Source organism: Arvicanthis niloticus, chromosome 3 (genome assembly GCF_011762505.2).
Source record: "Arvicanthis niloticus isolate mArvNil1 chromosome 3, mArvNil1.pat.X, whole genome shotgun sequence".
Lineage (NCBI taxonomy): Eukaryota > Metazoa > Chordata > Mammalia > Rodentia > Muridae > Arvicanthis > Arvicanthis niloticus.
In genome coordinates, this window is record NC_047660.1 from 61,615,952 (window position 1) to 61,642,090 (window position 26,139).

The window sequence follows — 26,139 nt, forward strand, 5'->3', positions numbered from 1 at the left end:
ACACAATCATTTTCTAAAATCTAAAGCCATTATTAGTTAGTGGCCAAAATGTTACCTTTCACGTTCCATTTGTCTAAGATGGTCATTTTTTATAGCTTCAATCAATAAGTTAGTATGGGGATCATCCTAGAAAAAAAAAATTAAAAAATAAGTCAGAAATAAACATTAAAAATTTAAGATTTCTAATCAAAACCAAACAACTAGATGTATAAAACAGTGCATACATTAATCTATTTTCCTTACATAGGGCAGAACTTGGCTTTGTGGTTTTGATGATTGCCTATCATATTCTCCATGGAACTAATGTTTATTCTAAATAGCAGATAAAAGGGCCAGGCCAGAAAAAATAGTACCAAATATACAAACACTATGGTTGTGTGTATAAATATGCGATACTGTAAATTCTAAATTCAAATCCAGGTCTGTCCATGGTTAGTCAGTGCTTAGAGTAAACCACATAACTCCCTGTTGAGAGTAAGGATGAGGCTGGGGATGACACAGCCCACTGACACAGGACCAACTTGAGCATGGAAGGCTCAGGGCTGTCAGTACCTCCTAGACAAACACAGATGGTTTTTAAATCACATACACCATTTTTCTCAGCATGAAAATAATGCATAATAATCCATATTTGTGCAGCATTATGCTCCATGTATACTTTCAACACTTTACATTTACTGGTCATTCAACCCTCACAATCCTATATGGCATGTTATCATTGTCCCATTATAAAGGAACTGAGCAGCAAGGAGAGCAAGTTCTGAGTGGCAGATCAGGCATCAGGGCATCACAGCCTACACTCGGTCCATAGCCTACACTTGGTCTTTTCTAGGAACAAGAGTACCCCTATATTATATCAAGAAAAATCTACTTCCGGGGAGAGAGAAAGAGAAGCAGAGAGAGAGTGAGAACGAGAGAGCAAAAGAGCGAGAGTGAGTGAGAGAGAGAGAAAATGAATGAATGAATGAATGAACCTACTGTTGGGCATGCTGAGCCTACAATCCCAGCAATGTAGAGGTTAAGATGAGACAAGAGGATTCAGATTTTTGAGGCTAGCCTGGGCTACATTATGAGTTCTAAGCCATCCAAATTTAAGAACCCCCCCAAAAAAATAAACAATGAAATTCAACTCTATTAAGTTGAAAAAAAAATAACATTTTGACCTAAAAATGCAGGCAATTTCATATGGTTTGAATTAATGTAACAGAACGCTAACAGTTTATGCATAAAAATCTGGGAAATTTCTTCACAGTATTAGGAAAAAAGAAGAGGAAGAGGAGAAAGAAGAGGAAGAAGCCACAACATCCAACTGCCCAGAAAGTAATGTTTCTATTTTGGTGTATTTTCTACCAGTTTCTCATATGGAAAATATGGACCTGTACCTCTTTTTTTGTTTGTTTGTTTGTTTGTTTGTTTGTTTTCAAGACAGGGTTTCTCTGTATAGCCTTGGCTGTCCTGGAACTCACTCTGTAGACCAGGCTAGCCTCGAACTCAGAAATCCGCCTGCCTCTGCCTCCCAAGTGCTGAGATTAAAGGCGTGCGCCACCACTGCCCAGCCAGACCTGTACCTCTTAACATATACTATATACTATTATATACTATATACTATTCCCTCTTTAAAGTCTTTAAAATAAGACTTTTCAGAGGCTGAGGGTGCAGAGGATGTAGTTCAGTTGGTAGGATGTTTGCCTGTGATCCATGAAGCCCTGAGTTGAATCCCCAAGACTCTATTACACTGGGCATAAAAGCATATGCTTGTAATCATAGCATCCAGGAAGTGAAGGCAGTATCAGAAATTCAAAATCACCCTTAGCTATATAGCAAGTTTGAGGCTAGCCTGGGCTAATAAGACCCTATGTCAAACAAAACAAGCATTTGCAGTTCCATGGTAGATGGGCGGGGTATATAGCTCAGTGGTAGAGCATGTGCAAGGCCTTTAGTGCCAACCCTCAGTACTACTGTGCTAGTCTGTTCTTACTGTTCTGATAGAAACACTGACCAAACCAACTTAGGTATGGAAAGTTTTATTTAGCTTGAAGGTTTCAGTCCATCATCTCTGGAATCCAGGGCATGGCCCTCAGGCAGGAGCCTGGCATCCAGGAACAGAAGCAGAGGCCATGAAGAGTGCTCTTCATGCCTTGCTCAGCTTCTTTTCTCATACAACCCAGGGCCACCTGCCCAGAGGTGGCCCTGCTCACAGTGATCTGTCCACCTCCAGGCAAACCTGACAGAAGTAGTTCCTTAGCTGACGTTCCCTCTTCCCAGGTGCCTCTAGTTGTGTCAAGATGACAAAAACTAACTATGAAAAAACAGTCCCATGGTCACATGGTTTAGGTATAGTCAAATCTTATTTTTAATGATTCTTCTTTAAAGTTTTGACTAAAATTGTGTGATCCATTTTAACTATATTTCTAGCCCTATTTCAAGAGTCCCATTCTCAATTCAATTTAAATAGCAAATGAAATTTATCATCATCCCTTGAGAAATTCTAATCAGCTCACTTACAGAAACAGAAAGACAGACAAGCAGGAGATGCTGTTAACTCTCATTTCCATACTCACACTTGGGGAGATATATTTATCATCTTCATCAATTTCTAATGGAACAGCAATTAATTTTTGGAATGCCTTCTTCATTTTCTCTCGATCTCCAATGGCGAAACAACTGAGAATGAGGTTGAAGCCTGCCTTCAGGCTCGGGGCCATACTCATGATGTGCTCAAATGAGTTGATGGCATCTGAGTACTGACCGGTTTTTATAAACGTGATCCCAATGTTCTGCATTATTTTAATCCTAAACAAAGAGGGACACGGATCAGCCTAAACAGCCTGAACCTGCTATGATGTTCAGGTGCTGCACCTTCCTGTGTCTTTCTCATTTTACTCTCTAATTTATAAAAGCTTTTAATAGTGTTAACAAGAGATCACAAAATTTAGTGATTACTGCCGTATTTACACATGTGGGACAGTAACTACGTATTACCCTGAAAATTACCTTTGTTCCCCGTCCTCACTGTGAGCACTAGGCAGTCACTAGTCAACTTTTTATCTCTGCCTTTCCTAGTTACTGCCTACAAGTAGAATCCTATCAAGTGTCTCGTTTCATTCCCTGACACAATCCTGAGGTTCCTCTATACTGTAGTGTTGGGGATGCACCACCTTTTAAAAATCACTAAATAGTAGTCTATAGCATAGATATACTACATTTTATCTTAGTTTTTTGAGACAGGGTTTCAACTATGTAGCCCAGGCTGGCTTGGTGGCTTGGGACTCTATGTAGACCAGGCTGGCCTTGAACTCATAGAGATCTTGCCTCTGTTTCCAGAGTTCTGTAACGAAAGATGTGTGCCACCACACCTGGCCTTACCATATTTTCCTATCTACTGCCTACCTGGTGGAGATTAAGGTTACTTCTACTTTTTTGATATTATGATTAATGCTACTATGGATATTCACATATAAACCTTTGGAACCATGTACATTTTCATTCCTCTAAGTATATAACTAGGAATAGAATTGTTGGCCATGGTAAATGTTTACCTTTTAAGATTAGCCTGTCTTTCAAAGTAACTGTACCTTTCACATATACAATGTATGAAATTTTTAATTTACCAGCATTTATAGCAATACCTGTCCTTTTGGGTCATTCTAGTGGGTGTGATCCCACCTCATTTCCAAGTATATCTGAACATAATCTCACTGTTTACTCATAACTAACAGACTGGTTCAAGATCACTCATCCCATGAATGTAACCCACCTCAAGTGCCCTTCCTTAAAGGACTCTTGAGTAGTCCTCAGTAGTTACTGCCTTGGCTAAATTATTACTGCACACACTGCCTCAGCTATTATTAAGCCTGCATGTATGCCCCTAAATTACATTTTCCTGACATGCTCAAATTCTTGGTCTTATCTGAGTTAAGGGCACTTCTAGAGTATCATGACACTTAAAGGGACTATCACAAATGAAATGTCCTAGGGAACATTAAACCAAGAAATACAGGTTTTGCTCTTGAATATTGCAGGAGTAGAAAACATCCCAACTTCTCCATCTTTTATATTCCACAGTGACCATCAGGCTCACTTGTCTCAGACAGCAGGAAGAATGTGCTGTGGGTCGTGGTCTAGCCTTGTATTGTAGTCTGCCATGGTGTCAGGACTGCTGCTGTGGCTGTGTTGGTGTTAAGTGTGTAATGTTACCAACAGCTGCACTATTAGCTTAGTTTTATTTTACTTGATAATATACTACTCCTTTAACCTTGAATTTGCCATTACATAGATGTGTGCAAATAGTCACAAGTGAACAGAGCAAAATACCACATCTGAAACATGAACCTAACATCTCCCATCTACAAACACTTCAAAATGCTCAGCCTAATGACAGCAAACCACAAGTTATCTTGTTTATGAAGAGACATTTAAAATTTAGACACCATATTTCATACTTACCTCATTTCTTTATGGACGCTTGGGATCTGATCTAAGGCCATTCGGTAGAACTTAATGGCTTTGGAATAATTCCTCTGCTTTAAATAAATATTTCCCATATTCACTTTCAGTCTTCCTAATTAAAAAAATGAGTATAAAACATCTTCATGTTTGTACTTTTCCTATGATAATATAGATAATCTTAGCCTATATTCTCTAAAGCTTTTTTTCAAGTTAGGAAGCTTTAAATGTTTCTAAATTTTATTGTGTGTGTGTGCAGGTATGAAGGCCAAGGTACACATGTGGAGGTCAGAGGAAAAGTCATGGGAGTTGGTTTTCTCCTGCTACTTTCTAGGATCTGGGGACTAAACTTAGGTCATAAGCCATATGTACAAGAGTGTTTCCCCACTGAGCCATCTCACCGGCCCAGTTATGAAGTTTTATACATAAAATTCTAACATCAAAACAGTACATCATTGTCGTATGTTAATGCATGGACTTAAGATGGCTAAACAACAGTTTGTATTACAGACTCAAGTGCACTGTGCTAAGGAAAATGTGAGACAGGAGAGACCCTGGGAAAAGCCTGCTGTGCAAGCCTGAGGAGCTGATTCCAACCTGGAGGGTACAGAGGAGGAAGAAGAGACTCGGCGAGCGAGCAGTCCTGTCTCCACAAGTGCAGCATCACATGCATGCCTTTGTATTTATACACACATACACCATACACATTTTAAAAAGAGATAGGAGACATTTGTAAATTACTCAATAAAGGTACAAAACTTTAATGTTATTAAAGGAAACTCTAATAAACCTTAATATCACAACAAAAATTATACAATATAAATATACATTCATCTCTTGAGAACAGTCACATAAGGAAAGAAACATTATGGTTACCATGCGTCTTTCTTCCTATGATGATGGAATAAAAAAAAAATTTTTTTTTGTTTTTATTTTTGGAGACAGGGTCTCACTATGTAGCCCCGGCATAAAGTGAGGAAATGTAATTAACACTATAAAAGAGTTACATATCTATTTACAGACACTTACCTGCATTGCTAAACATCTTATTTTTCACTATAACTTGGTATGTGTTTAGTGCTTCTGCATACATTTCATTAGCAGAATACTGACTGGCCAAGTTGAAAAGAACCTAGGAAAGAAACATTATAAAAGCCACATAATGACCATTCTAGGCACATTCACCTGCAGTCACTCTAGAGGTTAAAACACTCGCTGGGCAGTGGTGGGGCACGCCTTTAATCCTAGCACTCAAGAGGCAGAAGCAGGATCTCTGTGACTCCGAGGCCAGACTGATCTACAGAGGGAGTTCCAGGACAGCCAGGGCTACACAGAGAAACCCTGTCTCAAAGACAAAAAAAACAAAACAAAACAAAAAAAAAAAAAACAGAACAAAAAAAAGCAACAACAACAATAAAAACCCTATTTGAACGAAGCTGCTGTCTCAAGCCACTCAGCCAATTGTGTACAAGTGCTACCTTGTACAAGTGAACAGATTGCAGATGATGGAGACCTGTCCTAGAAACTCCACTTTCTATGGATTTTATTTAATTTGCATAGTACTTATCATTCAATAATCTTGGGAAGGCCCATAAAGAATAAATGTGCATTGCCACTGTTACTGGTAGAAAAAGAATAATCAAGAAAAAGACTATTTAGTTCTTCTTATAAATAGAAATAAAATATCATTTAAAATAGCCTAAACAGTAAAGTGAATCAGAGACTTCATATAACATGGTCTTTTTCTGAGACAGGGTCTCACTATGTAGCCCAGGCTGGCCTGGAACTTGATATGCAGACTAGAGTAGCCTCCAGCTCCTAGAGATCGCCTGCTTTGGCTTCTGAGTGCTGGAATTAAATAGCGTGTGCCTATACCTGGCATTTTAACATTTCAGATGTTTCCTTTTCCATTTATCTGCTGCTCCCCACCATGATGGTCACAGACTCGCTCGTCCTCTAAAACTGGCCTAGATTAAAAGCTTTCTTTTATAAGATGACTTGGTCGTAGTGTTTTCTACAGCAATAGAAAAGTAACTAAGACAGTACCCCATAAGTTTGTATCAATTTTATGATTTGGTGAAAAAAAAAAATCTTTTCCCAAACGCTACAAGAGGGCTAGAGATGAATGTGACTAGCTGCACAATACCTGGGTTTGATCCTTAACACTAGAGAAAGGAACGAGGAAACCCTGGTAAGCACACAGCCCTCAACAGGCACACCAATACTTACGGAGTAGGTTAAGTCCAAGTTGATATTTTCTGGACTCGTGACTTGCTCTCGTTGTCTCACCAGGACTCGCTCTTTCCTTCCTGCATCTTTAGCCTTCTCTAAGGCCTGAAATCAGACTTATACTTGGTAAGACAGGTCTTTGCATTCACCAACATTTATGCATCTATATAATGCACAACTGAATACACACCCCATATCAGATTATTTCGAATGCCCCTGTGGCCTCATACAAAATTCCCCAGAATGCTGTTTAAACTGGAGCTTTGCATCATAGAACTGTCTATGTGGTCTTGCTGAGAAAGGGTATATTTACTACAAGTTAGCATTGCACCACGCACTGCATGCCACCCCTTGGACTTCATTATGCCTCTTTTTCTTGCCAGTTCCTGAATGTTTGAATACTTTTATTCAATCTTAAAATGTAAAGATTTGGGTAGATTTTGTTTGGCTTTGGGGATGCTTAAAATTAACAAGCTAAAAGATAACTATGGCCTAATATTACAAGAAATGTTTAGCTTGGATCCCAGCGTACTCACAGTGCTATGGACCTTTTGTTGATTTCCACAAAGAAATATAATAAGAGACTTATCTTTTACGTCATGGAACATTGTACTTTCATGGTCTGAGGTCCAAAGTAATGTAACAAACAAAACAAAAAGAGAGGATTTAGCAGCCAGGAGTGGTGATGTGACCGTTAATCCCAGCACTATGGAGTCAGAGGCAGGAAGATCCCTGTGAGTTTGAGGTCAGCCTGGACTATATAGTGAGTTCCAGAAAAGCAAGGACCATGTACAGAGATCCTGTTTCAAAAACAAAAACAAAAGAAGATGAAGATGAAGGAGGAGGAAGAAGAGGAAGAAGAAGAGGAGGAGGAGAAAGAGAAAGAGAAGAGCCTGGTGGCACAGTAGTTGTGTGGGAGGCTAAGGCAGAAAAATCACAAGTTCAAGGCCAACCTAGACAACTAAGACTGTCTCAAAATAAAAAAGTTAAGACTACCATGGATACAGCTCCAGGGTAGAGGGCTTAGCTAGCATGCACAAGGGCAAGGAAGAAAGGAAAGGAAAGAAAGGAGGGAAGGAGGGAGAAGATGTTTCTGTTTAAATGTGGTGATATTTTATATTCTGAAAGTACCTCTTACAGCCTAAGAGACTAGAATTTTTGTTGGACCTCACAGCCAGAGTTAATTAGAGACTTTAAAGTCATTTAACACTTAAGACTGATATCCTACAGTATACTCAAACTATTTGTTGAAGAACCTGCCTTTAAAACTGGTTCTCAACCAGTGGGCCCAGAACCCTTTGGAGGTCGGATGACCATCAGAAAATACAGATATCTATACCATGATTCATAACAATAGCAAAATTACAGTTCTAAAGAAGCAATGAAACTAATTTTATGCTTGGGGGTCATTACAACACCAGGAACCGTATTAAAGGTTTGTAGCATTAGGAAGGTTGAGGTCCACTGCTTTAGAAGAACGATGTAACCTTACTTGCCTCAGATTTCCCTTTTGTGACAACCTAAGATAACACATATCTATAATTTTAAATTATGTGATATTCCATGCACCCATCCAGATAATGCATGTGTATCATGCAAACACAGAAGTTGAAAGCAACTTTCTAAAATCTATCACACAGGTTGCCAGCAACTGTTTATGGACTCTGGTTGATAAACAGTGATGTTTATAGACAACTGTTTGTTGTCTGGGTCAGTTAGGATCAGCTGCAATCAATGACTTAATCCCTTATAAAACTCCATTAAAGATTTCTGTAATGAACTTCCCCCATGTGGTGCTTTCTATGCTATTCAATAGATACAGAACAAAGCCCTTTGGTAAGGACAGACACAGGGATAGACATGAATTCAGATGCAGGCATAGATTCAAACTCAGGCAGCAGAGAGAAGGAGATAGACAGAAGACACAGGAAAAATGAAGCACAGAATTCAAATCTAGATTCGCTCTTGGTTAAATGACTCTAACGCAGTGGTTCTCAACCTACCTAATGCTTTGACCCTTTAATATAATTCTTGATGCTGTGGTGACCACCCCCCCAACCATAAAGTATTTTTTGTTGCTACTTTATAATTGCAATTTTGCTACTGTTATGAATTGTAACATACATATCTGTGTTTTCCAATAGTCTTAGGTGACCCTTGTTTAAGGGGTCATGACACATAGGCTGAGAGCCACTATTCTAAGGAGCCTGCTTTTGTTTCTTCCCTTAATGCATTTCTGCTAACTCGGGAGTTAATCACTAATGCACTTAATCTGCACATGAAAAAGCAGAGTAGATTTCCTAAAAAGAAGAGTTGATTTCCTGAAAAGCAAACCAAGAATTTGTGGTTTACTTAGAAAAAAAAAGAATTGATGAGGTTTCAATGAGAAAACAGAACTTAGGAAGCTGGACATGGTAGCATATGCCTACTCCACCCCCACCCACCGAGCACTCAGAATGTAAAAATGTTTAGGCAGGAGGATCATGAGTTCAAGGCCACTCTTGGCTATAGTGAGACCCTGTCTCACTAAAAAGGGAAACTAGTCCTCTATAGAACACAATGTGATCCATGAGTCATGGTAGCTGAGTTTTGGAAGTACTACATAGAATTGTTTCTACGTTAAAACCAATGCTGGAGCTTGGCAGTGGTGTCGAACGCCTTTAATCCCAGCACTCGGGAGGCAGAGGCAGGCGGATCTTTGTGAGTTTGAGGTCAGCCTGGTCTACAAAGTGGGTTCCAGGACAGCCAAGGATAAACAGAGAAACCCTGTCTCAAGAGAAAAAAAAAAAAAGAAGTTGTGTCTGGCATGATGACACAGGAGTTAAAAGCACTCGTGGAGGACTAGGGTTTGCCTCTCAGCAACCACATGGAAGCTCAAACAATCTGTAACTCCTGTTACAGATCCAACATGCTTTTTCTGGCCTTTGCAGATACTGCACATGTGATAAACATACACACATACAGGCAAACCACTCATACACATAAAATATAAATAAACTTTTAAAAGGTAATGTCAAAAATTATACAATCATCCAATTGTACTATAAGACTTTGTAAGACAAAATTCTCAAAATAATTGCCTTACTCAAACCCTAAGGTCAGTCAACAGATATATATATATCACATGTCTATGCATATTTAAAAGTAGTTACAAATGTCTGCACATGTCTTATACTCTGAGTTCTCCTAGTTTAACAGCTTACCAGTTTCAAGTCTCCACAACTGTTGGCAATACAGCTCTCTTCCACCAACTCATTCACTTTCTTCTCCAACTGTCTAATCTTTTCTTCTGGACTGTTGAAAAAACAGTGGGTATGATTTAATCACCCAACCACTATAATCTATATCACAAGTTATCTTTTAACATTACCTATTAAATGCTATTACACTTTAAAAATAGATTTCAAATAAGGATATATGTGGAATTGTTTTTAAAAAAACACATTATTGACCTTAATAATTACATTAGAGAATCATTCATAATAAATATTAAAATAAAATGAACATTTATTTAGTGTCAAATGTAATAATCTCACACAGAACTAAATGTGCTGTCCAAACAACTTCACTTATTTTTCATAAAACACTTGTTATGAGAACTAAAATTATATTTTTCTGAAAAAAAAAATTAGATTAGAAAGTTCTGCCAAAATCACAAAACTAGTAAGTAATGGAGGGCAGATACAGACCAGTCAGGCCCACTGGACCACAGCACTGCTCCAGAGAGAAGTGACTATTTTTTTTTTTTTTTTTTTTTTTTTTTTGAGATCCTGTGAAAAATGAAAACTTCCCCTATGGCTAGGAAAACTAAAGCTCATAAAAGAGATTTAAAATTATTTATGAACATAAAAATGTAGTAAAGAAAATTTCTAAACAAGAGCCAGTTTTAAAACTTGGCTCCAGGGCCCCACGTAGGCATGGACCTTACTTCCAGAGCTTGGGCGTCAAAGGAAGCAGATCTCTGACTCAGAAGCCAGCCGTTGCACATAAAGCACGCCAGGACTCCATAGCTCTGCACATTAAACACACACACAAACACACGCTCGCACGCGCACACACACACACACACACACTTGCCAAAGCAGTCACACTTGAAAATAACATTGCTTTGCTACCATTTTCTTCCAGGGAAATAGTGTAAGTCTTAATGCACACTGATAACCAAATAAACATACCTTTTCAAGATAATATAACATTTATAATCCTGTTTGGCCTTCAGAAGAATCACTACTCATGAAATTCAGACCACAACTTCAGTCAACTAACAGTTCAATAAATGTGCATGACTTCACATGACTATTCCTAGATTTCTAATCCTCTACTAAGTCCAAGGATTGGGAATGAAGACTTATCAGTATACTGCTCACACAAGCTAATATTATGTATCTAGAAAAAAGAAAAAAGAAAGAAAATACATGCAGCAGCAACAGAAGGCCTTGCATACCTGTCTTCATTTTTGGCTTCCAAAGGAGGAGCAGGTCCCCTGGACTGACCAAGGGGGTCAAATGCAGAGCCTGAGACACAATTCAAGAGTTTTAGTTTATGATTCAGCAAAGCTGAAGAGAATCTTGTACACATTAAGCTACCATTGATTAAATAGTATAAGCTCAAAAGTTAAGACAGCTATTACACCTATACTTGTACACTTACATAAATATTGCATGGGAATTTTTAGGATCTTTAACAAGCATGAAACCATAAACAAAACTTATAGATTAACAAGCAAAGACAAAATAAATTACTCCCTCAGTATTCACTTTCTTCCTTCAGAGATCTGTATTTCTGTGAACTCTAAAATTATCAAGCATGTAAGGGATAACCTGGGATTAGTTTTATAACTGTTTATTGTTCTAAGAAGCATTAATTTTTGTTGGTTTTATTTTTAATTATTTAGCTTACGTATTCAAATAATTTCACTTCTCAATTTTAGGACCAAGTTCTAACTCACATAAACCATATTTTAGGTACATAGTTCAACATATTTCAGCACATTACACACTGGTGTAACTGCCGCCCCACGGGAGCTACAGCACAATTGCACCAGCCATTTCCTCTTAGTCAGCTATTAGACCAGGCTTTCCGTATGTAGCCCAGGCTAGAAAACAGGTGGCACACCTTTTTAGCCTCACAAGTGCTGGGGTTACAGGTGTGAACCACCACAGCCAGCCTAACCCTTTTCTTTCTTAGTGGATTTCTCTAAAATCATGGTGTGTCTTATAATCAATGGCATGTTTGATCCTATTTAAAATGGAAACGATCCGCACATACAACAATGGGATGAGCACTGGAGGGACGCACCAACCTCGCAAGGCTGCCTTGGAAAAGCCAGCTGCTCTCACTGCTGTCATCGGTCGAGCAACTCCATCCTTCAAAGAGAAGAATCATTTCAACTTATTCCTGAATAAGAACTATTCCTACTGAAAACTCTGCACAGAACACACATCCCACTTTAGCCCTGACTTTTAATAACCATCTCCTCATGCCTTAATCTTCATGCAACAACCCTACTCTTTCTCTTTCCCCTGTAAAATTTAAATGCTGGAACTAACAGTTATTCTCTTGGTTTGAAAAGAACAAACTAATGAGCTTATTTGTCAGCTACTCCTGCACTTCTGGCTGGTCCCCCATATGCCACAAAAGAATCTGCAGAAATTGTAAATGGTAGCACAGGAGAGTGAGTTCCAGCTATTCCAGAGGGCAAAGCATCAGTCTATGTCAACTTCAACAGCCTCTCACTGGAGACTGGAGCATACAAATCCAAGAAAGCATACTTCTGAAAATTCAAAACAACCCAAATGTTAACCCATAATAAGAGGTGTTATTACATAAGTAACAACTTTGTTAGAATTGCTATAATACAAGAAGAGGAAAAATCTTCGTTAATAAACTCTACATCACAAGACAGGCACAAATAAACCACAGTAGCAGACAGACCTGAATAGTCCCTGTCATTGGCCTTCCCATTGATGATGCCAGGGATGTCTTGGACTAATAAGCAGAAAAACAAGTTAAACATATTCCTAAAATAGCTGTCTGCAACTTTACAGATAAAACTGTAGGCATCTCTTAATTTTTTTCTTCTATCTACCCATAAGCACAAACAAAAATTTTCCATTTGTCACCAAATAGTGTGGTATCAATTTACAAAACTCTTATCAGGGGTAGGCAAATAACAATCCACCTTTGTAAATGAAGTTTTACTGGACTACAACATCTATTTATACATGACCTGTGGCTATATTACAAACACTATTGCATGGATAGTTGTGACAATTTGATCTGCAAAACTGAAAATACCTGTCTCTTCACTGCTTCTTGCTATGAAGCAAGACCAAATGCAAACATACCCTCAAGCTAATCTCCTTACTCATGTAAAACAGGGCCAAGCAGGCAAACACTCTGGACCTCTGGGCTCTGAAACCATTTTGCTGACCTTAGAGTGCATGGTCATAAGGATTTTCAAAGTTACTCCACATCAGTCTTTTATTCTTCTACCATTTATTTCTTATTTTATGTAAGCCAAAACATATTTAGGAATGTTAAATAAGGTTAAAAGGACCATTACTCTAGGGAGTTTAGACACTATTTTCCCCAAAGGGTCAATAAGATAAAACCCAGATATATATCCCTGAGACATTTTCTTAAATTTCCTATCTTCATCTATTGAATGGTTAAGTTCTTATAAACACTATTGTGCTTATATGCCATATAATTCACGTAGAACTCATGAACAGAATATACATCGGAGTTGGTTATATTATGTAGGAAACAGAAATCAATCAGCAAATAAGGTCTACAAATAGAAAAGGATAATAACATATAGTTATGCACAAATCAAACTTACTGAAATATCCAAAGCTATTGCTCAAATTAAGACTTTTAAATACATATAGGTATACATCTGAATTATGAATTGACAAAGCACAAATTATTTAGAACTGTCTTGTATGAACATATATATATGTATATGCTGTCTTGTATGAACATATATATATATTGTCTTGTATGAACATATATTCATATATATATATACATACAAGTTCATATATATATATATATATATATATATGTTCATACAAGACAGTTCTAAATAATTTGAAAAATATATATATTTTTGGGGGGGGGGGTTTCGAGACAGGGTTTCTCTGTATAGCCCTGGCTGTCCTGGAACTCACTCTGTAGACCAGGCTGGCCTTGAACTCAGAAATCCACCTGCCTCTGCCTCTGCCTCTCAAGTGCTGGGATTAAAGGTGTGTGCCACCACTGTACCGCTGAACTTATATATATATTTAAGAAGCATTTTAATATTTTAGGCTTAAAAGAACCTACCCCATATCCAGTAGCTATGGGTCTGCTGACTGCTGTGCTTGGTATTTTAGCAGTTACCTTGGGGAGGAAAAAGAGCAGCCTTAGCAGGACTCAGATCATGCTACATACAGAAAATGCAAAGAGACTCATCACTAAAGAAGTATGCTGTATTCAGTGGTCCTCCCCAGGGAAGAGCACACTAATTCTGGCATTGTTAGGAAGTGGTAAAAGTGGTTTATGTGAGCATTCATAAATTAAAATAGACCATTCAAGGAAGGAAGGAACAGCCTGTCAACATTCAGAGGGAAGAAGCTGATTCTTAATCTTATACCACACACATAAAAGTAATTCAAAATATACTGAAGACAAAAACTACCAATCTCCTGGGAGAAAATAACAGAAGAAAAGCTGACAGCCTTAGCCTTCACAGTGATTTCTAGGACAGGACACCAAAGCCTGACAAACAGAACTGCATTGAGCCAGAAACTTTTGGATACCAGAGAACACAATCATCTTGTTAGATGAAATCGGCTCACAGAATGGGAGAACAATCCTTGCAGACTACGGATCTGAACAACACTGAGACTATAATAATGGACCTCAAGAACATTTACAAAGGACAACATGACAGCACTCATGACCTCACTGTTGGGGGTCTGGTAGTCCATCACAGCGGCAGAAACCTGAGAGGGAGCTACTGGAGTGTCAGAGGAGGAAAAGCATGGGAGTCATTTAACGGACAAGAGATTTTGTGTTTGTTTGGCTTGGGTTTGTTTGGGTTTTTGAGACAGGCTTCTTTGTGTAGCCTAGGCTGTCTTGGAACTCACTCTGTAGACTCAGAGATGCCCCCGCCTCTGCCTTCCAAGTGCTGGGATTAAAGGCTTGCGTTACTACCATCCAGCTTAACAGACAAAGAGTTTTACATTTGCAAGAGTAGACAATTCTGAAGCTCTGCCTCACAGCAATGTAAATATATTTAGTATTACTGGGCTATACACCTAAACACGCCTACAATGGTAAATTTCATGACATAATTTCTATAAACTTATTTACTATAGTTTGCTTACTGGAGGTCTTCTGCCATGACTGGTTCTCACTGCTTGCTGAAATCCTGTGTCATTCTCCAACTCCTAAAGTAAAAAGGCAAATTTACCATTAAAAATAAGTATGACAAAAGTTAAATTCTTCTGGTTCATATTCAAGACCCTCTATAATTCATTTTGCTACAAATACAGACTCCTGTCTTTAAATTCTATACCCCTTAACCCCCAATATCAAGGCTCCTTCTACTTGTCTGGAATCTTTGGAAACTTTCTCTTTTTTTTGCACAAAGATCTCCCAAAGTAGAAGAATAATTAGTTATGCTGGTGTGTGCCTTTGACTTCATACTTCACAGAAAAGTCCTCAGTTTTTATGACTGAGAACTGTGTACTTATTTAACATCATTTAAAATAGCCAAAATCCCTAAAAGAGGGTGCTGCCATCACCTGGTTAAATGGCAAATATTCAAGGACATGACCTTTCCTCCTTTCTCCCTAGTAGCTGGTAGAGTGAGATTCAAATCTTTCCCTTTCTCGCTTCACTTACCCTCCTCTCTCCCCTCCTTTCCTCTAATATTCCAGGATCACACTACTGTCCCTACCTAAAGAAACTGCAGAACAGAAAGGGCCATATTTTCTACAAGCAAGAAGGCAAATATTTTCTGTTGCTTTTCTGTTTGACCAAGTGAAACACCAGAACCCTTCACTCCAGGTGGGAACCGACATCTCCATTGAAATAAACTTTTCTGACTCTTGACCTGTATGTAATTTCCCCTGAGAAGTCTAAGGGAAAGACTACTAGTCAAGGAAGGATATGCATGTTCTTGAGCTACCTGGCAGCCTGTCCCACCAACTGCCCATCTTCTAAGCGGCTCTCACTTTCTGCCTCTGGACTAACTTCAGATATACGAGACACAACCCTCACTCTTGCCTTTGATCTATTTCAGTCTGCTTCCTGAAAAACACACCTGCTGCATGGTTTGGCAGTGGCTTCTACCTTAGAGGTCTCAGGATAGAGGATCAGCCCTCAGTGTGGTGGCACAGACAATGTGGAGGCTGCTGTGCTTAGACATGACCATGCTGGTCCTGAGAGAATAGGATGTTGGCAGAGTAAGACTGGCCAGTCTCCACTATGGCTGCCTATCTCACTGTGGGGTCTGTCTCTCCAGTAGACACCCAGCATGCTGCATTACCATACCAATGGTGTGTAGCCAGGAAACATTTACGTTACTAAGAAGTGGTAATTAAATGTGATATTGAGTTGATACAATTGCTCACTCTTGGATATTCAGCCTCAAAACTGTTGGCTAAGTATTTTTCTACATGGTTCCCAGACTCAGATATTTTGTTATAAAACAAATAAACAAACAAACAAATAAATAAAGGTCAATGTATAATAAAATAATCACTATCAATTTGTTGCAGACCAAAATGTAGGGGACTGCTCTATCAATGTTGGAACCCACTCTGCCAAAAGCCTTGGGGGCTAAGTTGTTAGAGCTTGCACTGCCTCAAGCTGCTCCAGTCCGCAGGTTGGGGTTCAGCAAGAGAGAGAGAGTGAGGACTGATGCGAAGAATGGAGACCAGACAGAGTGTGATTCAATCCTGTTTATTCTTCTGTCTTTCTTCTTCTCTCCAAGTCCCTAGCTCTAGTACCAAGTCTCAGGTCCTGGGCTTTGGCACCAAGTCTCAAGTCCTAATCCTAGTTCTAAGTTGCTAGTCTCTTTCCCAGTTCTAAGTTACCTGCCTCAAGTCTCAAGTCCTCTTCCAAGTACAAGTGTCTGATCCAAGTGTCAAGTGTCCGATAATTTCTTCTGTCTGCCTCTCGCCTTTTATATGTCTCACTTCTAAGCCACGATCTTCCTGCCTCAGCCTCCTAAGTGTAATCCTAAGATTACAGGTGGACACTACACTGTCTCACATGTGGTTGTTTCTGAATGACAGTCATCAGCAAATTTATTTTCAACAATGGGCATGTACCATTTGGTTTTGGTGGTTTCTGAAGCTTGAACTCAGGGTAGAGAAGCATGTTATTACTTTTATACTGAGAGAAAGGGGAGGTTTCAATGTCTTTGTTTGTTTAATACTAACTTTAAAAACTCAATATATTTGCAACTCAAATATTTTAACTAAAACTAAATAATTCTATCTGCATACATATGTGTTTATATACCAGAGGGAAACAACTGCCTATATTAAAGGACAAGAAACTATAACAAAATACTAGGTTGTAATGCAGTGGAGATAATCTTCAGGTCACTGCATCTGCTATTTTATTATTATAATTATCCCACTGCTACAGTTTGTTAGTTTATTATTTATTTCCTCCAGTTGCCTATAGTTTCCTACTTTTCTCTTGAGTGCTAAGGTTACAAGCATGTGAACATACAACTACTGTCCTTATAATGATCAGTATCAGAGATTTACAAATAAGCCATCCCTATTTGTTTTCTTGCTTTCTTTTTCCATGTCAAATTCACAGACAGCTACATTAAACAAAAAAAAAAAAAAAAAAAAAAAAAAAAAAAAAAAACCAGAAAGCCAAATGGAAACTCTAGAACAGAATGTGAATTTCTTGGGGTTTTGTTGTTGTTGTTGTTTTGTTTTTTGGTTTTTCGAGACAGGGTTTCTCTGTGTAGTCCTGGCGTCCTGGCTGTCCTGGAACTCACTCTGTAGACCAGGCTGGCCTCGAACTCAGAAATCCGCCTGCCTCTGCCTCCCAAGTGCTGGGATTAAAGGCGTGTACCACCACCACCGCCCGGCAGAATGTGAATTTCTAAAGTCCTATAAACACTAGTATTTTATTCTTATATGGAACTAAATTAACCACATCTTGCTTTGCTTTCCTTTCTTTTTTGTTTGTTTTGTTTGTTTTGTTTTGTTTTTTGTTTTTAAGACAGGTTCTCACTATATAGCCCTTGCTGTTCTGGAACTCCTATATAGACCAGGCTTGAACTCACAGATATCTGCTTGCTTCTGCCTCTCAAGTGTTGGCATTAAAGGTGTACACCACTGTGCCGTGCAAATCAGCTTGCTCTGCCTCCTGAGTGCTGGACCAAAGGTGTGCATATCACTGCCCAACTAGGCTTTCATTCTTTACCCATATTAGGTTAAAATAACTTTCATAAAGTTTTCTGTTTTGTTTTAACAAAGTTCAGAAACTGAAACTCCCATAACAGATTTGAATGGGTGAAAATATCTTAATTTGTCTTGGTAATAATTTCATCTTTGTAACTATTGTAACATTAAATATTAAATAGATTAACTTACATAAGTGGGAATTCATGAAAAAGAAAAACTAATACACAGTACGATCCTCTATTACCCAAAAGTATAAAGATATATATATATGTCAGACTAAGGGAACAATATTGGTAAGACCAGCATTTAAGTTAGTCTTCAAGGTAACAATCTCTATGACTGTAATTTTCCTCTATGCTCATTTCTATTTCCCAATTTTGCTATAAAATACATGGATAACAAGAGATAACTACAAGGCAAGTAAAAATTAGAGCACTACAAAGGTGGTCTCTACTCTAAGACCCTTGAAGATCATGCTGGATGCTGAAGCTAAGGCCTTGTGCATGCTAGGAAAACACTCCAGCAACTAAGAGCACTCCCGGCCTACGATCCAGGTCAGATGTATGTCAACATCCCCAAATAAGAAGAGAGACTGGAAAAGAAAAAACACACTGAGACTGTTGAGGTGTCTCACTGGTTAAGAGCACTTGCTGCTCTTGTAGAGGACCTGAGTTTGGTTCCTACTACCTTGGCTCATAACTGTTTGTAGCTCCAGTTCCAGAGGATCTGAAACCCTCTTCTGACATTTGCAGGCACCAGGTATACACATGGTACACATAAATACATACAGGCAAAACAAAACATTCATATACATAAAACAAAAATTTTAAATATTTTAAAAATGTTTTGAATAAACAAAACCAAATCTGTATCTCCAGGTTATCTAAGTCCTTGCTTATGCCTTAGCTGTGCTGAAGAGTCCAGGGACATAGCTGTCATATTCTGTTAGTCTTCCTCATGAGCTCCCTTCCGTTGCAGCCACGGTCACTGGTAGGAAAAATGAGGTTCTTAAATAATTAGTTTTCTAGTTTTTAAGACTTTACTTAGTCATGCTGGGCAGTGGTGGCGCATGCCTTTAATCCCAGCACTTAGAAGGCAGAGGCAGGAGGATTTCTGAGTTTGAGGCCAGCCTGGTCTACAGAGTGAGTTCCAGGACAGCCAGGGCTACACAGAGAAACTCTGTCTCAGAAAAAAACAAAACAAAACAGAACAAAAAAAAAACAAAAACAACAACAACAAAAAAGGCTTCACTTAGTCTGAAGGATTAAAAAAAGCAAAAAACCCACTTAAGCCAAAGTCCTCATGAATCAGCTGAATTGGTTAACAAAAGAACACTGTGTGAACAATGTTTACCTCAGTATCATAGGCTGGATTGTAGTCATTGAAACCAGAGTAAAGATCGTCCTCATCTGTTTCTGGTGCCAGGTGAACATTTTCCATCATTTGTACCTGTTAAAAAATTGGCAATATAAAAATGTTCCTGATGTAAGAATTTATTTTTCTGATACTAGGAATTGAATCCAGAGCCTCAAGCATGCTACAAGTCACATCCAGGCCTAAGAAATAATTCTTAGTTCAAACAAAGAATTCTTCAAATTCATTCATATTTTTCTAGAATCCCTTTTCCAAATTCTCTAAACTGTCAAAACATATCTACCACCCTCATTCATATTTGTTCCACATCTTTTATGTAAGTTACAGGCAACAAGAGGGGTACAATTGCCTACCCTGATTGTCAGATGTTAATATTAAGTACAAAAAAACTGCAATGATCAATTACAATGTAGGGCAAAACCTATTATACCTCCAGCAATTATAAAGACCAACAACACAACAAGGTCAGCAAAGAAGGAGGGCAGCCAGAGTACCTACACATCATTAGTGGGAGCATAAAATGTTACAACTTTGGGAAAAGGTCTGCTGTTTCATCCTATTAACCTTTTATAACCTAGAAATTCTATTTTTTTGTGACAAAAATGAAAACATATGTATACCAAAATATTAACGTAAAAGTGTTTATAGCAGTGTGTTAGTCCTAAGAGCCCGGAAATGGTCAGAGCACATGCCCTGTCACGATGAGAATATGCACAGCAACAAGGAGCATGGAATAGACGCTGTGCTGAAAGAAGTCTTATAGAAACCAGCACACTGGGCATCGCTTTACCTCTGTGAAGTTGCAGAAGGGGCAAAGCCAAGCTATATAAGACAACAAACAATGGCTGCTTCTCGGGGCTGAGTAGCAGAGTGAAATTATGGAATGATAATAAATGTTCCATTTGGGTTGTGCTGGCATATAAGGTGAAAGCTTAGCAAGGGATGTAACTCCATGGTAGAGCACACACACACACACACACACACACAAAGTCAATACAAAGTGGAATAGAAGGAGAGGTGTGTAGTTACCACAAACACACACTGTAACTGTACTAACTACGTCAGTATCTAGAAAAGGGTCCCAGAATGCTGCTGAAATCAAGTCAGTATTTTAGGGAAACTGGGAGTGGTGGTGGGGACCATAGTTTGTCAAGAAATGTAGCACTGAACTGCAATGTCTAACTTGCATCTTAGGTGTGCTAGTAAATTCCAAAGAAAATTCCGTTTACTCTTGTTGTTTGGCATAATGCCAAGTTTATGTGGTTTCTTGGAATCTTTTGCATAGTAAAATAGTGCTCTGAGGATTCATATACTATAACCCACCCCACCCCTACCCACTCCACCCCCACCACTTTAAATTGTATTTGCTTTCATTTTCTGCAGATTTCTCTTGTAAGTTTCTGCTTCACCAGTTTCTCCTGTGATCTTTTTCCTGTGCAGCCTCTTCTGTTAGCTTAGGAATATTGTTTTGTTTTTGTTTTTCCAGTGAAGATCATACCAATGTGTCAGGAAGCTCAGGCGTGGGTTAACCCACCTCCAAAAGCCCAGCAGTGCACCTTGGGGGCTTTACCTGTATCTGACTAATAACCAGAGACTCTACATTTATACCTCAGTTCAGGGGCCAGTAAAATGGCTCAGCAGATAAAGATGCTTGCCACATACATCTGGTGATCTGAGTTCTATCTCCAGAACCCATGACAGGGTGATTGGAGGGAACAGACTTCTCAAAGCTGTCCTTTGACCACCACAGGTGCTCTTGGCATGTACTCACCCCTTACTCTTACCATGCACACACAATAATAAACAAACAAACAAACAAACAAACACACTCTTTGGTTTAACATTGTTTTGCATTCTGTAACATGTGAAATAAAAATTCAGCACTCCTTTTGGGCCACCAGTGTGCTGTCAAGCTCACAGCTACTAAATCTACCATTATTTCCCCCAGAGTGCTGCAAATTGCTTCTTTTTGTTTGTTTGTTTCTTGTTTTGTTTCTCTGTGTAGCCCTGGCTGTCCTGGAACTCACTCTGTAGACCAGGCTGGCTTCGAACTCAGAGATCCGCCTGCCTCTGCCTCCCAAGTGCTGGGATTAAAGGCATGCACCACCACTGCCTGGCTGTAAACTGCTTCTTTAAACTGACATCTTCCAATTACTTGATGGCTATTTTTGTTTTTGTTTTATTTGATATGCTTACCTTTGATGACCTTCTCAGTTTCACAAGTGATTTGTAGTTGTTGTTTGCTTTGGGGAGTTGTTTTTTGTTTGTTTATTTTGTTATTTTTTTGAGACAAGGTCTTACTATGTAACCCTGCTAGTCTGGAACTATATACACCAGGCTGGCATCCAACTTGCCAAGATCTGCCTGTTCTGTTTCCCTATTGCTCAGATTAAAGACATATGCTACCATGTCCAATAGAACACTGAGATTTGAACCTCTTGGTTTGCAGAGTTGTGTAGCATTTTCTGGGTCAATATATTAGTGAACCATGTTCACTGTTTACTTCAGTTCTTTAAAACAGTGGTTCTCAACCTTTCCAATGTTGTGACCCTTTAATACAGTTGTTCATGTTTTAATTAACCCTAACCATAAAATTATTTTCATTGCTACTTCATAACTGTAGTTTTGTTACTGTTATGAACTGTAATGTAAATATCTGATATTTCTGATGGTCTCAGATGATCCCTGTAAGAGGGTCATTTGATGGCAAAGGGGTCATGACCTACAGCTTGAGGACCATTGTCTTAAAAAGATCAAGATTCTTCCTTTCCAACTATCATTCGGGGCTCGGTGGCACTCTAAAGAAGTAGATTAGATGTAAAAGGCTCAAAAATTCAAAGTCAGCCTCAGCTATACAGCAAGTTAGCAGCCAGCATAGGTCTCAATAAATAATGTGTATTATTCATTGGGTTTCAGTATATTCAAATGGTGTACAACCATCACATTTTCTTCATCCTATAAAAACAAAAACCTGAGGCTCTTTAGCAGTTACTCCACATCTCTCCTATTCCCCCAAGTCCCCGAAAGCCACTAAATGACTTCCTGCCTCTGTACATTAGCCAAGACTTCATGTGCACAAAACTCTGCAGTATGTGGCACTTATGCCTAGCTTCTTTCATTTGGCATGTTTTCAGAGTTCATGATGCAGTTTCATTATACTGCATTCTTTTTCATGGATGAATAATAAAATTACAACATTTGGCTTTTTTGTTCTTTAAGCGATGAATATTGGGTTGTCTCTATTCTTAGGCTTTTATAAATAACCCTCTTATAAATGTTTATATGCAGATTTTTACCTGAATGTTTTCTTTTTAAAATTTATGTGTCTGTGTTGGGAGCTGGCCAACATGGGTACTGGAAACTTTAAGACCTCTGGAAAAGCAGCAAGTGCTTTTAACTGCTGAGCCATGTTTCTAGCCATAGGTAAGTATATGCTCAATTCTACTGGGTATATACTCAGTATGAAATGTCTGGGTCAAACTGGAACTCTGTGTTAGCTTCTGAAACAGCTGCCTGTTTTTTAAGCAGAGTGATAAATATTACACCATCCTAATCAATGCCCCTTGAGATGTTAGTCATTCCCTTTTCCAGTGTATACACACTGCATAGGCTACCTGCCCATTAGTCACATAGCAGTTATCTCCACTACCAGTTAACTGCTCTGGTATCATAGTCCTTGTTATCTTGCTAATCACTGGATAAGAACAGAGATGTTGGCAACCAAGCAGGCAAAGAGAAGGCATAAAGTATCCTTTAAGAATCAACTCGCTTCATTACATCCCAAGCACTGGGAAAACAGGGCAAAAAAAAAAAATGTTAGGGCAACAAACCATACTTATATTACTTGCATCTCAATATAGTATTATAAATACTTTTCCTTTACTATTAATCTCTTATAGTGCTTTTGTCTATATCCCTCACAGATAAGAGAAAAATCCTCTGCTACTCAGTGGCTCTCAAACTTGAGCATGAGTCAGAAGCTTAAAGCTTTCATTTCAGCTCCTTGGCCATGAGTGCTTCTGATTCAGAACATCTTAAGTGAAGGAGATCCCTCAAAAAGTAAATTTACTGGGATTTCTTTTGGGAGGAGGGGTTGTTTTGTTTCTGAGACAGGGTCTTGTATGGCCTAGACTGGCTTTGAACTCAACACGTAGACAAGGCTGGCCTTGAACTGCCTCCTGCTTCTACATCCCAAGCACTGGAATGACAGGTATGAGTTATTCTGCCCAGGGATGACTCTCATGTCTGTCTGTCTGTCTGTCTGTCTGTCTGTCTGTCTCTCTCTCTCTCTAGATCTGCCCCTGGGACCTGGAGCTCAGCTCGATGCAGCCAAGCAAGACGACCAGTGAGCAGCACAAATCTCCCTGCCTTCAGTCAGCCACCACACTAGCTTAAGGGGGAACCAGGGACCAACTCAGGCCCTCATGCTTTTGCAGCAAGCACTTTACCAACTGAGCCATCTCCACAACCCTAGAATGTTAACAAGTCCCCAAGTGATGCCGAAGCTGCTGCTCTGGGGAGCATGCTTTCAAATCACACGCTGAAGAACTTCCCACTTACAAACGCTTCTGATGTCACTTTAGTCATATTCAAACAATCAGCTCTTGGAACTAGACCTTCCTTCTGGCTCTTAACTAGATTTACACACACACACACACACACACACACACACACACACACCCTGGGAGACATTATAGATAGCTGAACAGACCAATAGTGGAATACACAAAAATTTAAAGATGTGGAAAACAAGGCTAGGAAATATTAAATGAATTAATTACTCCTTTCTAACAACTATGAGTGGCTAAGAAACAATACAATTCAGGATTTCTATATTCTCCAAGGTGTTTCAAAAATAATTTGGATGCTGTCATTTCAATATTGGCAGTGAAACTATTTTACATGAGAAAGTCCTTTCTTTTTATATACTTCTACCTTGCATACTCAAAATGTCTACAGTAGTTTCTCCAAAGTTCCCAAGCAGAGTTGAAAAAGGAAAAGTGAAATTTTAGGCTTGGGAAAACAGTAGCGTCAGCCAGATTTCTTTATCTGTGCAACCACGGATTCAACCAACTAGAAACTGAAAACATTTTGGGGGGAACTTTTATCTTTACTGAACATGCACAGGCTCTCCCCACCCCCCTTTTCATTATTCCCTGAACAATTCGGCCTAACAATCAATTACATAGCAATAAAGTCTAAGATAACAAAATGGGAAAATGGCTTAGATACAATGCAAATATCATCATCTTATGTATGTGAATGAGCACCTGGGAAGTTTGGTATTCAGGGAAAGTGGGTGTCCTAGAACCAACCCTCAAGATATGTTTTTATCTTTCTAAGACTGCTTTATTCATTCTTTCCTCTACTTTTGCTTTTACTCCCGATTACTAGGCGGTAACAAAGTTTCACCTGATGCAAGTACTAGAAATGTTCGCTGTAACCCACTGTGAAACTCTAAAAGTTTCATTGGTGCAATAGCATCGCCAGGCCGTGTGACTGGCCCGGGTTGCCTTGCCAGGTGGAGCGGGAAAGTCCATCCTCTGAAGAGGAGCGCCAACCAAGTGTAGGCTATGGAAGCGCATTCGCCAGAACCAGGCTTGGGCGCCCCCAGCCTGCCTGCCCTCGCGACCCGCCGCCGCTCACACACAGGGCAGGTTGAGGGCAGCAGGGAGGGTGGCCGCGAGAGACCGGGCCCTTCTCCTACCTCGCGCCGAGGGGGAGCGGCCTGACCACGAGTGGGCCGAGGAAAGAAGCGACGCCAGAGCCTCGGCAGGCCAGAGCTGGACGCCCAGCCGTTGCCAGGCGCAACTCCAAGGAAGCCGCTCCCACAGGCCTCCGCGCCGGGTGGGCGAGGCCGGAAGCTCGGGACCGGAAGTGCGTGGCTGCTGGGACTTGCGGGCCGCTGACCGCGGAGTGATTCCCGAGGCTGGCTTGGTATTAATGTTGGTCTAGGAGGTGCTACATGCGTAGGAATGATCACAAGAAGGAAACCAAGGTCGAATGAACCCCGAAGCAGCCATCCCCAGAGCGGGGGACCAGAGCGTGATGGCCGGGTGAATGAAATGTGTCTCGGAGCCACCAGGCGGCTTGGGAACCTTGGAAGACCGTTTTCAGTGGAATATTGCGTAGAATTGTACGCGTCACCCCATAAATTTGTCATATTATCCTGTCTGGGTTCTCTCTAAATAAGATCTGAAAATTTAAAAAGTAAAGGTAATGTAATGCCAGATATGATGACGTACATTTGTAATCCCATCGCTTGGGGAGTGGAGACTGAACGCTCAGAGAACAAGACAAGCAGGGCCAGCAAAACGAAACTCTTGTCTTAAAGACAAAATAATGTTTCCCTCCGGAGCAAAAGCTGGGGATGTGTATTTGAAGCTCATCATAAAAAAAAAAAAAAATGAAATTTACTAACCTTATTGTTCAGTTGTGTCAGAAAGTCATTGCATAGGTAACATCCACCTTAGCTTCCCACGGGGTTCATGGAAGTAGGTGCAGGGAACAAACTATTAGGTTGCTCGGGTTCGGGCTACTTGGTGTGCTTTAAAGATTAAACCCCTTTATCACTGATCCAGGTGTATTGTACCAGCATTCAGAAGGCAACAGTGTTAGGCTAATGTTAGGCTTACCTTGCAAGCAGGATTATATCCTACAG

General features: G+C 39.5%; 1 protein-coding gene across 6 annotated transcripts in view; it reads right to left on the reverse strand.

The window, feature by feature from the left end:
- Ift88 (intraflagellar transport 88) overlaps positions 1–25,342 on the reverse strand; it is an 85,466-nt gene extending 60,124 nt beyond the window's left edge. For 3 of the 6 annotated variants that reach the window (XR_013109344.1, XM_034497926.2, XM_076930937.1), the window contains exons 1-13: positions 25,186–25,325; positions 19,458–19,553; positions 15,051–15,113; positions 14,005–14,061; positions 12,610–12,663; positions 11,978–12,041; positions 11,120–11,189; positions 9,879–9,969; positions 6,676–6,780; positions 5,476–5,578; positions 4,447–4,561; positions 2,562–2,793; positions 56–126 (exon numbers count right to left, since the gene is read on the reverse strand). Coding sequence is in view for 5 of the 6 variants with exons in the window: in XM_034497926.2 (XP_034353817.1) it covers positions 56–126; positions 2,562–2,793; positions 4,447–4,561; positions 5,476–5,578; positions 6,676–6,780; positions 9,879–9,969; positions 11,120–11,189; positions 11,978–12,041; positions 12,610–12,663; positions 14,005–14,061; positions 15,051–15,113; positions 19,458–19,547 (1,115 nt within the window). In the remaining variant the exon portion in view is untranslated. Of the gene's footprint in view, positions 1–55; positions 127–2,561; positions 2,794–4,446; positions 4,562–5,475; positions 5,579–6,675; positions 6,781–9,878; positions 9,970–11,119; positions 11,190–11,977; positions 12,042–12,609; positions 12,664–14,004; positions 14,062–15,050; positions 15,114–19,457; positions 19,554–25,185 lie in introns of all 6 variants that reach the window. The other 3 variants (XM_034497925.2, XM_076930938.1, XM_076930939.1) reach the window with 2 other exon arrangements.
- Positions 25,343–26,139: the final 797 nt, after the last annotated feature.